At 46.5% G+C, this 16,946-nt stretch overlaps 2 protein-coding genes across 7 annotated transcripts; both read left to right on the top strand.

Moving 5' to 3' along the window:
• Positions 1-26: 26 nt before the first annotated feature.
• Positions 27-9,532, top strand: zgc:171459 (uncharacterized protein LOC562056 homolog). 2 transcript variants are annotated; one of them, XM_046393127.1, is made up of 13 exons: positions 27-162; positions 251-344; positions 423-510; positions 1,872-2,208; positions 2,711-2,804; positions 3,152-3,239; positions 3,737-4,043; positions 4,507-4,600; positions 4,698-4,785; positions 5,179-5,497; positions 6,412-6,505; positions 6,616-6,703; positions 7,309-9,532. In XM_046393127.1, the coding sequence occupies exons 1-13, from the start codon at positions 111-113 to the stop codon at positions 7,876-7,878; spliced, it is 2,313 nt and encodes a 770-aa protein (XP_046249083.1). In that variant the 5' UTR covers positions 27-110; the 3' UTR covers positions 7,879-9,532. The 2 variants fall into 2 exon arrangements, with proteins under 2 accessions (XP_046249083.1, XP_046249084.1); XM_046393128.1 differs by lacking the exons at positions 27-162; positions 251-344 and having other exon boundaries at positions 1,817-2,208.
• A 113-nt stretch (positions 9,533-9,645) lies between these two features.
• Positions 9,646-16,619, top strand: LOC124061388 (protein FAM3C-like). Of its 5 annotated transcripts, none has more exons than XM_046393146.1 (11): positions 9,646-10,481; positions 10,664-10,702; positions 12,057-12,128; positions 12,308-12,385; positions 12,468-12,576; positions 12,900-12,958; positions 13,037-13,087; positions 13,175-13,259; positions 13,537-13,663; positions 13,928-14,025; positions 14,057-14,465. In XM_046393146.1, the coding sequence occupies exons 1-11, from the start codon at positions 10,463-10,465 to the stop codon at positions 14,115-14,117; spliced, it is 798 nt and encodes a 265-aa protein (XP_046249102.1). In that variant the 5' UTR covers positions 9,646-10,462; the 3' UTR covers positions 14,118-14,465. The 5 variants fall into 5 exon arrangements, with proteins under 5 accessions (XP_046249102.1, XP_046249105.1, XP_046249104.1 ...); XM_046393149.1 differs by having other exon boundaries at positions 13,959-14,025; positions 14,057-14,464; XM_046393148.1 differs by lacking the exons at positions 13,928-14,025; positions 14,057-14,465 and adding an exon at positions 14,494-16,619.
• The last annotated feature ends 327 nt before the right edge of the window (positions 16,620-16,946 follow it).

Here is a 16,946-nt window from a genome sequence, read left to right as displayed (position 1 = left end):
TCAGGCCTGAATACCAAAACACTTCATCCCCTCCTGGCTTCCTTCCTTCCCTCCTTCCTTCCTCCCTAACTGCCCTACTAGTGCAGACCCTCCCCTCTTCCGTGATCACAATGGAGTCCGTCCTGAATCCGCTGCCACAGTTCCCAGAAAACTCCTATAAAAGTAAGTAATGAGGATATGTTTTGTATATGTAGTTTATGGTAACGCACCGGTGCTGGTGGCTGTTGACCTTTGACCCCTCCACTTCCAGTGACTGAGGAGGATGTGAAGCGGCTGATAGAGTTCAGGGCGTCCAATGAGGCTCTGTTCACAGGGAAAAGAAACTCTGCCAAGATAGCGTGGAGGTATGAACCAAGCTTTGGCTTTGGAAACTGCTCTGTTAGCGAGACTGGCTCTCAGCTGACCTCCCGTGTCTCCCTCAGCACCATCCTGAAAGGCCTGGGCCTCGAAGGCAAGCTGACAGCAGACCAGATCGCCAAGAAATGGGACAACCTGAGGACAAAATACAAGGTAATGTGTGTCTGCAGTGAGGCTTTGACACGCAGGTAAACATGTTCACCTGAAGCAGCAGCCGATTTCCCGTCCAGCAGCGTTTCGATAAGACACCCAGGGATGTGTTCACGGTCACAGTATTAACAGCATGAATAACAGGCCAGGGCCAGTGTCTTTCAAACTCTGCAATGAGCTGGAAGCGTAGAAGCAAAAGTCTAAGGTTAAATGGTGAAACCTCAGAGAAACGGTGCATCTGATAACATTTCAGATGTTTGGCAGGTGTTAGTGACATACAAGCAACAAGTCAGTGCATGAAACATTAAGAACAGCCTGGTTTTACATGATTGTTTTTGAGAAAATCCATGACAGGAATTGGAAAAAGTCGTGTACTCTGGCTGAGCTGGAATGGAGAACCGAACATCTCGTGCTTTGCTTGTCAGGAACATTTTTCCATGTGCAGCAGCTCAGTTCTTCTGTTTCTGCTGCATGACTCACAATCTGATCCGCTCTGTCCTCTTCACACTCACTGTGCAGGTGTTAATATAATCACCTGGCTCCTGATAGATAGATGGATAGATAGATACACTTTACTGATTTTATATATTTATATATCAATATATACTTTATTGATCCCAGGCTGGGAAATTACAGTGCAGCAGCAGCATTACACACAATAAGCTATACAAAATGCTAAAAATAGCAGCATACAAAGCAATATAAAAAAGTGTATATACAACAAATAACAGTGTAATGTTGTGCAAAATAAAGTAGAATGTGAGGTGCGGTGAACCGAGTGAGTAAAACATGTAAAGTACGCAGTGACTGTATGTTATGAGCAGAGTTTAGCTGTTATTGTACAGTGTGATGGCGTGTGGCAGGAGAGACTTCCTGTAGCAGCCTGTGGGAGAAGGTGCTCCTCTGTCTGTCTGCTGTGTGATGGAGGAGGTGCTGATCGTTGTCCACGATGACTCTCGCCTGATGTGTCAGTTGTCAGAACTACACATCAGTGCTGTGCTTCTTTGGTCAGAGATTTCCCCAAAATTTAGATGCCTTTCAAATGTGAAGTGATTTACCAAATGAAGCACAGCTGAGTCCACAAAACTCTTACATCACGTCGAGATAAAAAATAATAATGAGTTTATCCAGCATCGTATGGAAGAAGCCCCTTTGTTTTCAGGAGGAAGTGGTTTGAAAGCCCTACTTGTTGTCTTTATTTCAAAATAAGAGCACACAGTTAGCCAGTATAACTTCATTCAGGCTTAAAGTCAGTCCCTTAACTGTGTTTGAAGAACTGAGTCAGGTTATTTTTGTTATTGTGGATCAGTTCAGCCACATGTGAAGAACAGCGCCCAGCACTCCGTGAGTCTCGTGTTTTCCAGGACCTGAAGCAGCCCTACCAGGGCCAGGACAGCATTGGGGGTGTTGTGGAGTCGTGGCCCTGGTTCCACATCATGGATGAAGCCATGCAGGGTCGCCTCTACAACAGCAACCTGGTGCTGAGCCCAGAGACTGCCAGCCATGCTGGCCACCGCTGCAGCAGCCAGCAGAACCAGAACCAGGAGAACACCGACATCCTGGAGTTCCTCATCAAAACGGAGATGGAGGACACTGTGGCAGCAGAAACAGCAGAGGATGATGGGACGGTTCACACAGAAGCTCCTCCTGCTGAGGGAGTCCCTATGGGCTGGAGGAGGATGACCGAGTGCTCCTATAAAAGTAGGCAGATCCACCTTCATGTTCAGCTACACGGTCACTACGTACAACAAGATACAACACAGGTTTATTTGTCACACACACAATCATACACGGTACAATGTGCAGTGGAATTCTGTTTGTTCCTGCTACCTGAAAATAGGTAAGTAAGTAAGCAAATCAGCTGCAGTTTTGGTGGGATGATCAGTTATTTGCTGCGGTGGGAGGTAACTGAGTACGTTTACTCAAGTACTGTACTTAAGTACAAATTTGAGGTACTTGAGTGTTTTCTTTTCAGCACATCTGAACAGCAGCAGTCCTGAACGCCTCCCTTCACGTTGTCATTTCTCTGGACAGTTTTTTAGTTTAACAGTCTGTTTCTGAGTCAACAGGTCGTGGATTTAACTTGCGAATCTCTCATTCTGTCTGCCTTGTTTAAAGCCAGCACTGCCACATTCTGCTCATCTTCTCTCCTTTTCCTCCACACCTAACAGACTTAACTAAAAACGTTTCCTCTCATTCACAGTGACTGAACCGGAAACAGAAAGAATGATCAAACTCCGAGCTGCCAACGAAGCGCTCTTCACGGGCAGGAAACATTCGGCCAAACCGGCCTGGAGGTGAGCGACTTTTCTCACGGCTTCTGTGTGATTTCGCTTCCTGTCGGCCATGTTGATCTGTGAGACCTGAAGTCGTGCTGTTCAGACTCCTGCTTTTTGTCCATCAGAGTTGTTAAGTGTGTACAGGCTCTATTTTATTCCTCCTTTTATGAGTGAGTCTACGTTTTGGTAGCAAATGCAACAAAAACGCTGCAAGCTAGTAAATGGATGTAAACGCAGTTCAAAATACACAAGCAGCAGGATCAGCTAGCTGTCAGAAACAGCAGGTACAAAGACAGTCCAGCATGTCTTCAGGAGGCTTTCATTTCAGTCTGTCAGCGACTCAACCCGAGTGTCATTTCTCTCAGGGCCATCCTGTACGAGTTGGGTCTTCAGGGGAAGCTGACCACAGATCAGTTAGCAAAGAAGTGGGACAACCTGAAGAGGAGGTACAAGGTAGGTCCAACCTCCTCTCACTCCACAGACAACCTGTGAGACGTCTCTGTGGAGGCGACACAGAAACCACAAACCAACAGATTCAGTCGTAAGCTGAATGTGTGAGTGATTCACCAGTTTTCTCTCAGAGCACTGAATGATTTACAGAAGCATTTCGCTGCTTCAAAGCCAGTCGTTTTATTAAACTGAGCTGTCTGTATGAGTAAAAAACAACGTGTGGTCTTCGGAAGAGGTAGAAAACCACCAACAACCAGAGAGCTCGGTGAGGTGGGCTGGACGCCACCCGAGCTGGTCTGACCAGCAGTCCAAAAGCAAAATATATTCAACTTACTGTTAATTTTCTCGTTATTGTTGCAGCTCTGCTAATGAAATCTGATTATTACTGCATTCATCACGTTAAAGCGAGTTCAGAGGGTTCATGCAAACAAACGTCACAGGAAGGTCAGAGGTTCAGGAGGACAGTGTGGACCATCTGCAAAGTCTTCTGTCTCCACTAGGAGCTGAAGTTTCCTGCTCGGGGCGTGGAGACAAACCCGAGCTCCTGGCCTTGGTTTTACCGAATGAACGACGCCATGGAGGGACGTTTCGCCGGCGCGGCCCCCATCCTCACGCCTATCGTGGAAGACGAAGACGAGGACTGCGAGCCGCTGTCGCCAACACCCAAGAAACGAGCCCGCCGGAGCCGAGGGGGGATGACCGAGTTCTTGACAGAGTCTGAGATGGACCTGCTGGTCGATAACGAAGAGAAGAACGGATCCACGGCTCTGGGAGATCTGCACCGCATGGCCGAGTTCACCTACAAATGTAAGAAAGGCCAGAAAACTCATTTTGGGCTTTGTTCTCCGTTTCCCATAATCATGAAACTAATTCATATAAAAGTATTCACCACAAGTCAAAGTCCTGCAATTTCTCATGAAGATGTAAGAACATACATTTCTCAAGTACCTCAGAATTGTACTGCAATGGAGTAAATGTACTTCACAGAGCTGATGTGAATGCTTGTGTTTTTGGTTGGTTTCAGACATTCTGACTGCAGGGCTGCGGCTGACAATTATTGTCACTATCGATCAGTCTATCTGTTATTTTAATGTCTTCATTTAGATCTTTTAGGCGATTAAATGTGTAAACTCTGATGCTTGTGAGACTGCGATGACCGTTTTTCAAAGTGACATCTTCAGATTGCCTCCTTTGTCCAACAGACTCTTGATCAGAAGAAAAGCACAGAAAACGTTTCTGAGTTGTAACGGAGTCTTTGTTGACTTCGCAGTGACAGAGGAAGACACCAGGCGGCTCATCGAGTTACGAGCTGCCAACGAGTCTCTGTTCACCGGCAGGAGGAACACCGCCAAGCCGGCCTGGAGGTAAAGTCACAGCGCTGGGGTGACCTGGACTGAAGCCGAACTGATGACGCCTGTGGGCGTGTCCTGTGGCTGTAACTGCTGTGTGTTTGGTCCACAGGGGAATAGTGAAGGAGATGGGTCTGACGGGGAAGATAACACCTGACCAGGTTGCCAAGAAGTGGGACAACCTGAAGACCAAGTTCAAGGTGACGATTTGACCTGTCCAGGAAGCTTTAGGGCAGAATTGTCATCCACGCAACCACGCAGACACTTCAAGCTACGCTGTGTGGATTTCACACACTGTTGCTGGTCCAGGTGTGCTTGTGTGGACCACGTCGTTAGTCCATATTCTGCACACTCATTTGATTTCTAGCACTTCACCCATCGACAGCGACGTTTCACATAGACACACTGAGCGTGCTCAGTCTCACCTTCAAGGCTGTGAATGGTGCATTGAGCTGTTCGATGTGTAAAATGTGCGGTGCTGCACCTTTCACCGGCTGATGTTAGAAACCGTGGACTTTGAGCCACTCGGACGTCGCCGATTGTTGATTTGATGCTTCCAGCTTCTCCGATGTTAAGTTTGTTTGTGTGTGCAGGACCTGAAGTTTCCTCCTCGGGGGATGGAGGGCCAGACTAACCCGGCCTCCTGGCCTTGGTTCCAGCTGATGAGCGACGCCCTGGAGGGACGCTTGGCGGGCAAAGCTCCCAGAGTGACACCCGTCTGGAGCAGCGAGGAAGACGGCGTCTTTGGCTCGTCTCCACCTGCTGACAGAGACTGTTTGATGGCAGAGCGGAGCAGCGTGTCGGAGCTGGAGGGCATAGTGGGCGGAGACAACGCAGACGCTGATGGGAACGTCACCTACATCGACGCCAGCGGAGAGGAGTGTTCGACGCCCTCGGACCTCTCATATAAAAGTAAGACAGGTTCTTCTTGTGGAGTTTTCGTGCCTCTGTTTGTGTCAACAGAAAATCATTCGGTCACTGCGTAAATGTTTGGTGCTGTGTTTCATATCTCCGTACAGGCAAGCACATTTTCTCATCATTCAGTCATTTTTATGAAATTATTACAAAATAAAAAATGAAAACTAAATAAAATGAAGTTTGTACAAAATTTCAGGTAAGCGTGTAAAAAATTATAAATATTAATGTGTAAAAGATCTTTGTTTTGTCTTTTTGTCCTGTCCATTAATTCCTGATAACGGACATCAGTCAACCTGTTCTAACTTAATGTTCTGTCTGCTGACTCCTCGACATTAGAAATAAATTTAAAACAATGTGAATGTTGATGCTGAGCGCAATCCTGCAGTGCCTAATCCTCACCACTGGGTGGCGACTGTAACACACCAGCTGCAGCAGCCTACACGGCCTCCCTGTGTGTCAGAGAGTCTCTGTGTGTTTGATGATGGACATCTTGTCAGGTTTCACTCTTTCTCCATCACTGTTTGTTCACTGATTACTTTCCAGGCAAAACCACTGAACTTCTTGTGTTTTGTTTTCTGTTTCCTGTGACATTTGAAGATGGTACCTCGGACGCCGGGAACCTCACAGTTTTCTATAGAAAAAGATGATCTCCAAAATATATTATTTTCAAATTATACAATAATTAAAATAATTGTTGGGTGTGGAGGGAATGTGATTATAATATCAATGCGATGAAAGTGTAAGAACAACCAACAAGACGTCAGGATGCCTTCAGTGTGTGTTTGGCTTCACCACAACATAAATATAAGAAACAGTTCATTTAGGAGCAGCATGGAGCCTGCATCCTGCAGCTGTAAATCTGACTGTCTGTCTGTCTGTCTCCCTGTCTGTCTGCATGTGTATCGCAGTGACAGACCAGGACACCAGGAGGATGATTAAACTTCGAGCCGCTAACGAGACGTTGTTCACTGGGAGGAGAAACGCCGCCAAAGCTGCCTGGAAGTAAGAAATGATTTCATATGGACAGATAAATGTCATATGTTCCTGTAGATGCGTGTCTCAGGCGTGAATCCGACTCGGCGTTCATGGTGTCTGTCCCCACTGTCGCTCAGGGCCATCCTGAAGGAGCTTGGGCTGCAGGGGAAAGTCTCCACCTACCAGATGGCAAAGAAATGGGACAATCTGAAGAGGAGATACAAGGTACGTCCAGTCTGCTAAAGGATCAGCAGCGTGTCGGTCTGTCCCTCCGTACCGTCCGACTTCCTGTCCGCAGCTCTCGGCTCCAAACTAATTGTTCCTACTGATGAAGTAAATCTTTCAAATCACAAGGAATAAGAACGCTTGGACTCTTCTGCCACCAAAGTTTGATTGTGTACAGTCGGACGTCGGAGAGGACGTCTGTCTGCACTGATGTTTGAAGGGTTTGTTGTGGCTGCACAGTTTGTCAACCACACTGTCAGCAGAGAAGACAGAGGAGACACTTTTCTGGTTAGAGATCAGGTTTCCCATCAGCATCCTGCTGCGGCGGGCAGCAGCTGAGTGGACGCATGAAACTTTGAATGTCTCACACCGCGTTGGCTGATTTGCACCACAGTCAAAGTGTGAGGTCTCACATTGTCAGGTGTATTATAAGTTTTTTAAAGGGTTCATCATTGGCATGGGTTACCACGGTTACACATCTCCAACCAGCCTTTGAAAAGATACACACTGCGGCTTACTCACAGTGGAGTGTGTTGAGTGTTGGACATCAGCGGTGATTTGGTCAGTAACCCGACTGTGATTCTCTGTTTTTATCTCCTCCTCAGGACCTGAAGTATCCTCCTGTTGGGATGGAGAGCGTAGCAGACGGCTCCTCCTCCTGGCCGTGGTTTCACCTGATGAACGAGGCCATGGAAGGCCGCCTGGCGAGCAGCGCGCCCCTCCTCACTCCTGTCACTCAGGACGACGAGCAGCAACTTGACCCCGCCCCCAGACACCGGCCCCGCCCTGCCCCGCCCCCTCCCCCCTCGGCCTCGGCGGACTACAGGCCGGAGCCGTTCGGTGACGGCGCCGAGCAGAACCAGCGCAGCTCAGAGACGTGCGACGGTCCGCTGGGAGGACTGGAGAGGGAGTGGGAGATGGTGGAGAGGGAGAGGGCGGCGCTGGAGCGAGAGAGGGAGATGGTGGAGAGAGACAGGGCGTCCGTGGAGAGAGAAAGGGCGGCGGTGCAGGCGGAGAGGCTGTGGCTGGACAGGGAGAGGGCGGCGGTGGAGCGGGACAGAGCCATGGTGGAGCAGGAGAGAGCGACGCTGAGCCGAGAGAGGGAGGTGCTGGACCAGAGAGCCTTAATGCTGAACTCTGTTGGACACTCTGGACACCTCAACGCCCTCATGTAGACGTCAGTGTAGAGACATGCTGGTCTGTGGAGCAGGTCTGGAGACCGCAGAGGGGAGACCGCAGAGGGGAGCCTGCGACGCGGTGGCGAGCCTCGTTTGGATGTAGACCCGTGGGCTGTCGGTCGAGTGGACCCGGCTGAGCGAAGTCCTGCAGACGTGCACCACCAGGGGGCGGAGGAGGGCCGCGCAATTAATAACATAATCATCTCAACCGTGATCTTTCCTGCCACGCCTGATTTGGATTTTTAAGATACCGACTGACCGACATCAGGCCAGTCGGACCAGTGGGTCTACTCGCCCACAGTCAGTTTCCACTTGCTCCTGTACAAACTCTTTTATTTATTATCAAATAACAACAACAACGACTGACGTTGATTGTCATGTTTAATCTCATGTGAGTTGCTCAGCTGGCGTTTCTCCCACGTCCTCTAACGCAACACAACCAAACTGCTGTTTCCAGGGTAACTGTAACATTCGCTTGTGCTTCAGCTCATTCACGTCTTTACCTGCCGCCATTTTCTCACGAGTGGCTGGTCTGTACTGAGCATGTGCGTCCTTAATTCTCACCCTCATTGTTGAGCCCTGAGATGTTGTCATGTTGTCCGATTATTCTGTGGAACAAACGCAGAGACTGTACAAACATTCTGATTGGTTACCGTCATGAGTAACAGCCAATCCGCTCTGAATAATCTGAATCTGTGAAGTGACCACAAACTCCATCACTAGTTCTTCTAAACTTTGACACTAAGATCTCGGTCTGTGGGACCCTGAGCCAATCATTTCCTTTCCTCACTTCCTCTGAAAACACGCAGGCAGTCAGTTAGCAGACATGATGCTGAAGGTGGAGGCGAAAAACAACACATCAGTATTCAACCAATCACACGTGGCCTTTGTTCTCCAACAGCTGACCTCACAGCGTCCTACAGCTCTGAACACACACACACAGCGATGAGACGTGACGAGGCGTCCTGACGTTTCTCGGTATCACTGTCTCAACGTGGACGCCCACTAAAGACTCGGCTTACCTGAGACAGCACACCTGTAAGGACTCCCCGACACACGAATCGCTGGGCAGAGGCGATCGACTGCCTGCACGGATCTCGTAGCTCCATTTCCTACTTCCGGTTTCCACTTTGTGCACAGCATGTAGTGCAGCATCAGATCTGGTTCCAGTCAGACCAGTTTCAGTTTCACTCGGTTTCTGTTTTCTCTCAGTTTAACATGTTCACACAAGATGAAAAATCTTGATGAATTATTGTACCTTCGAAAAAGTAACTCACCTTTTGCTTGTGGTCATAGTTGTGCAGCTCTTCCTGTTCCTCTTGACCCTGCAGGTGGACCCCAGTCACATGGAGACCAGGAGGAGGTTTAATGAGCTGGACACAAACATGTAAACTCTGAACGTGGACTCAAGTGTTTCACGCAGAACCCAAAGACGTGTCCCATTTTTGTATTTATTTACAAAGTCATTGTTTGTATTGTTTTTTTATTGGAAAGTCGTGATGGCAGGCAGAGCTGCTGTGGAGCCCCAGTTTGTTCCTCCTGAACGTCTGGACGGGAAGGTGTTTCCTCGTCACACATCTCACAGAGACAAAAGCTTCTCTCGCTGCTCGGTTTGTACGACATGAAACGAGATTAAAAGGTTTCAGATGAATTCGTCCGTCCTGATGTTGCTTCATTTTATGTCGTCGTACAAACCAAAAGTCAGCAGCAGGACTCAGCTGTCGGACTGCGGGTCGTCCTCAGCTGTGGACACGTGGGCGCCGAGGTGGACGTCTGCTCAGAGCCCACAGTGAAGACAAAATCTCCCATGATGCCACATTTCTGTAGCGCGTCGTCAGTCAGAAAAGCCTTTTGTTTTCTCTGTTCTGACTGGCAGGTTTGTGGCAGAAATCGTCCGTTTGCTGTACGCTGAGCTGAAACGATCAGGTTTCAACTGGTTTCTGTCTTTCAGTCTCTTAGTCGCCAGCATTCGGCTCACTGGTGTCGCGTTTGTTGTTACTGTTTGACAAAAGCAAACGATTATCAAAATAGTTTCTGATTCACCGTGGATCGATTAGTCGACTGATCGTCGTAGCTTTCCTCGCGTTCGTGCAGGTTCGGTTATTTAAAGGAGCTGCGACACAAGCAGCCTCAGACAGGAAGCCAGTTTGTTGGTGGCTAAAAGAGAACTTCGGTTAAACATTGAACTGAGTTTCGAAAGCTTTTCGATGGTTGACCACCACAGTGGATTGTCTTCCTGGCGCGACAGGGAAACATTTAACTTATATATGTTTTAGATTTTGGGGTGAACTGTCCCTTTAAGACACCTCTGCTCTGTGATGCAAAGCGTCAGCAGACACGAGCAAACAGCCCGTGAGCTCCTGCTGCTGCGCACGCTGAAAGCTTCCTGTGTGTGGACGCACCTTCGTGCTGCTTGTAAAACCATCACCGCTCGAGTCAGGTGGATCCTGGCGCGCAGGGGGCCGCTGATTGGCTGTCACCAGGTTCTGGAGCTCAGGAAGGCGGAACAGGATGAACCTGTTTGTGCCGCGGGACGTGGACGCGTCCCGAGGCTCGGAGGGAGCGCAGGCGGAGGACAGACATGCTCACAGTCAGATTAGGTCAGTGCGACCGTCGATTTAATCCCGTTTTATTTGAGAGTATTTACACCTGCAGACAGTAAGCGTGTCTGCTGCAGAGCTAACGTCCCGCTCGTTTTGAATATACCTGCGCAGGTGTTTTCAGGACTTCAGTGAATACTCTTCACCGTCCGACATAATGACATGATTTTTTTTTTTAACAGGAACAACTAAAATGGCAAGACGACAAAACTTCAGAAGATGTAAGTAATCATTTAGTCTAAAAGCCGGTGCGCGCGCGCTTTATGACAGGTTACTTCCTGATCGATTGTTGACATACCTGGATCTCACGGGGACTTTGCTTAAGGAGTGGTTTCATTCAGGCCTTACAACATGCACTACTTTAAAGTGTTATTGGAAAAAATGGTTCAGTAGAAACTGAAAAGGATTTTTTATTGTTGTCACTCGTTTATACTTTGGCTTCAACTGCTGAGTTTTCGACGTTAAAGATAAAGTTTTGATTTGATTTGCTTGTGAGAACCAGTCTGACCAGCAGTCTGACGCACGTCACAATTATCAGACTGAATATTAGAATAATGTCACTATGCTTTTATTGGTGTAAAACCACCTGAAACTCACGGCTGTTTAGTTGTCTCAGAGTGAGTGAGTCTGATATATCCAGAAGGAGCGGGTCCTCTGGCGGGGTCCAGAGGGAGCGGGTCCTCTGGCGGGGTCCAGAGGGAGCGGGTCCTCTGGCGGGGTCCAGAGGGAGCGGGTCCTCTGGCCGGGTCCAGAAGGAGCGGGTCCTCTGGCGGGGTCCAGAGGGAGCGGGTCCTCTGGCGGGGTCCAGAGGGAGCGGGTCCTCTGGCCGGGTCCGCAGCAGCACCACCTGAACAGCCTCTCATATTTTCGTGGATGATGTTCAGTTGGTTGCATTCTGCAGCCTCACCATTAGATGGTGCTAAATCCTCCACACTGGAGTCTTGACTGGACCTTTGTTTGTACAGGGTGGTCCAGTGAGCGGCGCACACGTCCTGTGTACAGAACGAGATAATAAACACAAAGACAAACATAAAACACACAAGACTGCAATTAAAAGATGAAGATAAACACGAAAAGGGTTAAAGAAACAAGCAGAGCATCAAGCCGTCATGAAAAGCTGTCTGAACCCAACAGTCTGAGCTGAAGTCACGCCTCAGTGTGATTTAACCGCCGCAGCCACAGCTTTCAGCCGTTAAGACGAGATATGACAGGACACAAGACGCACATGGGAGGACGTTAGAGAGAGTGAAACCAAATGAAATAGAAAAAAGTCAGGTGAAGCAGCTCTAATGAAGCTCTCTAATGAGACTCATTAAGGGCTGCTCCTCTGCAGGTGTTTCACAAGTGTTTAGTGAGGGCTGCAGGACCGTCAGTTCAAATCATCAAATATCAAAAAACAAAAATATGTTTTTATTTAACTTCTCTGACTCGACTTTGATCTCAGAACAACTGGATATTCAGAAACCCTGAATATCCACCTTTCACTGGACTCACTCATTTCAGTGAATCAACTGGTTTGACAGCCCAACAGCTGAAATGCACTTTGTCCTTTGATTTGTCTTCTGTCTCCCACAGGGGTTTGGCTGCTGGTGCCGCTGGTTGTCTTAATTGTATTGGTCCTACAGAAATACAGCCACTCCTTCACAGGTACTCAGCCGTTTGTCTCTGTGATGCTGTGAGTTTTGTTTGGGTTCAGGAGGAGGATCCTTCAGAACATTAAAGTGTTCAAGTCCTCCACGCGGGGGCTTTAAAAGTGGATTTTATTATTTAATGTGCTGCTCAGCTCAGGTTGTGACCGTGTGGATGTTTCATCTGTGTTTTTCCAGCTGATTGGCATCCTGCTTCATCTGAAGACTTTGACTCGGAGTTCAAGCAGACCCCCAAGTTGCTGTCTAAACTCTTAGGTTAGTGATAAAACCTGACCAGGACAAAAGACTGAAGTTGACCTGATGTGGGGTTAATTCACGTTGCGCTTGTCCTCCTCAGCTGGACCGTGTGTTATGAACCGAGACTGTCCAGACGATCAGTTCAGCTTCTTCATCCGGAGTGGAGCCGCTAACGTGGTGGCTCCAAAGATCTGCCTCCAGAACAAGCTGTACGCATTTCGTCCTGAACTTCATCCTGTCCTCGAACGCTTCCCGCTCACTTCCCTGCTTTTATCTCTGCTTCGGAAGTTCTGGTCCTGTCTTGTGAGCTAATGTTTTAGCTTTTAGATTTTAAATGTTGTGAATGTGCGCAGAATTCCACCAGTGCGGATGCTTTGGCTTCACTTTTGGGGGGCTCTCAGCATATCTTGCTCTTTAGCAAACTCTGACTCACCTGTGACTTGGTCCCAACTCCTCTTGGCTCTGATCCTGCAGCATCGTTGAGTTTGCCTGCTCATTCAGTCTCATTTACAGTAGATGAAACTTTTCTCAGGGTTCTTGGGACAGCACTGAACAACGCTGGAGTTGGGATCAATATCGTCATAGTGAATGGTGAGTCTTGAACCGATAAACCTGCGCGGCATCTCTGTTAGCGGTCAGGTTACAAACCCTCATCTCTGTACTTAACAGGTAAATCAGGGGAAGTCATGAAGACCGATCACTTTGACATGTACAGCGGTGGTACGTATGCGTTGGCGCTCTACGGTCCTGTGTGGACAGAAGATCTGAGCTCATCATAAGAGACGTGATGCCATGTTTTTGTTGCAGATGTGACCCCTCTCATTGACTTTCTGAAGAGCATTCAGGAAGGTTCCATTGTGCTGATGGCTTCCTATGACGAACCCTCTTCAAAGTAAAAGTCTTCCTTTGCATCCACAGAAGTTTGATCATGAGGCTGATGTTCTGACCCAAAGACAGATTTTATTGAGTTCTGAATCATCTCAGGGAGATAACAGTGGAGGATATGCACGTCTTTAGCTAAAAAGCTAAAAACGGAGCTCAACCTTAAACACCCATAGCAGTAAAATATGCAGTAATGTTAATCTAAACACATCAGAATTGACATTAAAACACTGAACTCAGAGTACAAAAGCTTGTGCTCTTGTGCTGAGGGATTGTTGTTTGAACAGGTTGAACGAAGAGGCGAGAAAGCTGATTGCCGACCTGGGCAGCACCGTGGTCCATTCACTGAGCTTCAGAGACAACTGGGTGTTTGTTGGTGGGAAAGGAGCAACAGTGAAGAGCAACTTTGAGAAGGTAACGAGCTCGTGGACACTTCGTATTTACTTACCTGAACGGCTTTAACCCTCCTGCTGGGTTCATCGTTCACGCTGCTGGGGAGGAAATCTGCAGGAAAAGTTGTTGATTTAAGACAGAAATTGATCTGGTTGATCAGATTATCAGAAGGCTATAGCAGAAATCCGGACTCTGCACCGAGTACTCGTTTCAGCTGAGTACCTGCTCAACCTTTAAAAGTGTTGAGGAATCAGGACTGACTTTGTGCTTCTCTCACTGTGTCAGCATGTTCTCTGTCGTTCCCCTTTCACATCAGCTGCCAGAAACCCGATTGTTGTTGTCTTCAGCTACGGAAGAACAGTTCAGCTCATACCACACTTAAAAAGCTTGAGGCAGTTTATCACAAAGCCTCCTAATCCAACACAGTCACTCCAGTCTGCTGTTGCTGATGACTGAAAACTCTAAAACTGAATAAATGCTTCGTTTTTTTAAAGAGCTGACTTAATGGGTTTATTTTGATGATATTTGTAAATGTAAGTTTACTCCTGATGTCTTGCCTGGCGGGTAACAAGGACAACAGCTAGCCTGGCATGTAATCACGTAAAACAGCAAACTGTTCTTTATACACTTTGTTTCATTAAAACAAATGTGACATGTTCATCATCGGTATCAGCCCTCGCAGTCCTGCAAATGGATGGACTGAGCCAGGCCAACGCTTTCCCAACTTCAAGTTTTTACGTTAAGCTAAGCTAAGCTAAGCTAAGTGGCCCTAAAGAGTCACATGTCCTGCAGAGGGGATCTGTTGTTTGGGCTGAATCAAGATCAGAACTGTTCCTGTCTGTTTGTTCCAGTACCTGAAGAACGACAACGCAAAGAATAAATACGAGAACTGGCCGGAGCTCATCGAACTACAAGGGTGCCTCCCCAAATACCTGTACTGAAGGAACCCTTCAGAACCAGCTGCAGGAACGCAGAGCAGGAGAAACACAGCGTGTCTGTAGGATGGGAACGGCTCAGGCTTCTCATATAAGAAGGCAAGGCCCAGTATGTGAACCCATCTGTGTTCAGACCCTGCTGGGCTGGATGAGCCGGTTAATGCAGATGAACGTTCCTCAAGCTCAACACTCATTCACTTTACATTTCTGCTATTGTGGCAGAAAGTACAAAAAGACCTGAGAACCTTTTTAGAATACTTTGATTTTTCTTGATTTTAAACTTATTTTTCGGTCTGGCGGTCGGGTTGCACCAGTCAGGACTGCAGATGTGAAAGAAGACTCCATTCAGCTGCACACAGAGAAACAGAATAATTTGGCAGCCAGATTCTTTGAAGGAAAGTGTCGTAGACACCAAAACTAAAGGTGCATTCCGCTGTTCTTGCTCTTGTCTACTTGTTAAGTCCAGTAAGTGGATGTGGTCCAGGGTCCAGGGGCTTCAGGACAAAAGCTCAGTTTTCAGCAGCTGTTCAAGTTTTATTAGTCACATGGAGATTAAAGCATTGAAATGTGATGCAGGAGAAAACAGGCCTGACAGTAAAAACTGCCCTTAAAGGGACAGTTCACCCAAAAGTAAAAACTCTGCAAAAAAAAATTTAAATAAATAAAATCTGATTTTAGTTTTTCATTTCAAATGTTTGATATGTTTTTATCATCAGAACATGTAGAAATAAACAACAGTCTAATCAAAGTAACTATAATATAGCAAATATAAATGGTGATAAAATAACTTCCCTTCACTTCCATTTCACTGAAACCTTTCACGTTTAGCAGTCTGATAAACAGGGACGTTCACACCTGACACACAACACGTAACAAAATACACGGTGATCATTCATTGCAATAATATACATCAATACACACTAATGTGAAATAGAATAGAAAACATTACATTCATACCTTGAAATTTTCTTTATTGCTTTATTCTTCCATCAGAGCAAATGCTGCACTTTTTACTCCACTACATTTGACAACTTTTGTTACTTTGTAGGTTGAGATCAATAAAAGGAAAAAAAATATATGATCAACAAATAAATTCTGATGTTTGTGGTGATATCAATCAAAATATTTGATTCTCAGAGGAAATTCATGAGCTTCTCAGCAGAATATAAAGCCGATGAAGTGATGAACATTAATACATCAGTGATTACAAATGATTTAGATTATTCTGCATTGGGCCACTCAGCAAAATGAGCACTTTTACTTTTTAGTGCTTTAAGTATATTTTGAGTGCAACAGAGTATTTCTGCCCTGTGGTACTGCTACTTTTACTTCGGCACAAGAAGTACTTCTGCCTCGGAAAGTGCTGAGGTTGTAAAAAGCAGAATGTGTCGTTTCATGATCAGATCAAAACAGTAAGAATGTGTTTAACTTTAAACCAGTTAATCGTCTGTTGTGTCATTAAGTGCCTGACTGAACAAACTGGGTTTCATGTCCATCACATCCTGCAGCGATGTTTTCGTTGTTCCTGACGTAACTAAATGCAACACAGGCGTGATATTTACTGACTCTGTGGGTTCACAGTCACCAGCTGAATGCACCAGCCTGCAGTGGATTCTGGGATACGGTGTGTGTGGTGGTTTGATTTGTCGTACGGGTGCAGCCTTTTCACTGTTGCGTTGAGAAGGAACATGACGTCATGTTTAAAAGTGAAGTTTTTGTGCAGCTGTTGAGAGAAAAGCGTCTGGATTCATGTTAACTATCCATCATGTTTCTCATTTCTCATCATGTGTCATACTTGGCTGACTTTGCTGCTGCTGATACCACCACTATGTTACTTCAGACCGTACTTAACTGTTTATGTTTAAGCACAGCGCTGGTCGTGGGTACTGCATATGTATGTATACTGCTTTTCTATATACGTGCTTTATATACTTCTAATTATTGTTTATTCTTTTGTTTGTTTTCTGTCTGATTCTTGTCTTTGTGCTGTTGTAACACCTGAATTTATCCTCTGGGGACCGATAAAGGTTTATTTTATTTTATGTGCGCTCGTAATACGATGTATGATTGCAAAACTTGACAAACTGAAAAGGTTTTTTACGGGACATATGAGTGCAGCTGTTAGGGCTGCAGTGTGCGGGGGGGATATCAGTATGATAATTATTTTAATAGATATAAAGGGATCTTTTTAAAAATTCTTTTAGATGGCTTCAAGTTCAAATAAATAAAATATTAATGTGAATGTGTTGAGTTTATATGAAATTTCCCGTCTGATTAAAGGTGTTCTGTTTTTGTTTTAATGAGCCTGTTCTTCATTTAAGTCCATTTGTCTTTGAATTATTGACTAAATCTGAATGGAATATTGCATT

Source organism: Scatophagus argus, chromosome 7 (assembly GCF_020382885.2).
Source record: "Scatophagus argus isolate fScaArg1 chromosome 7, fScaArg1.pri, whole genome shotgun sequence".
Classification (NCBI taxonomy): Eukaryota; Metazoa; Chordata; class Actinopteri; family Scatophagidae; genus Scatophagus; species Scatophagus argus.
Note: the sequence above shows the minus strand (reverse complement) of the source record. Positions and strands in the feature narration are given on the sequence as shown.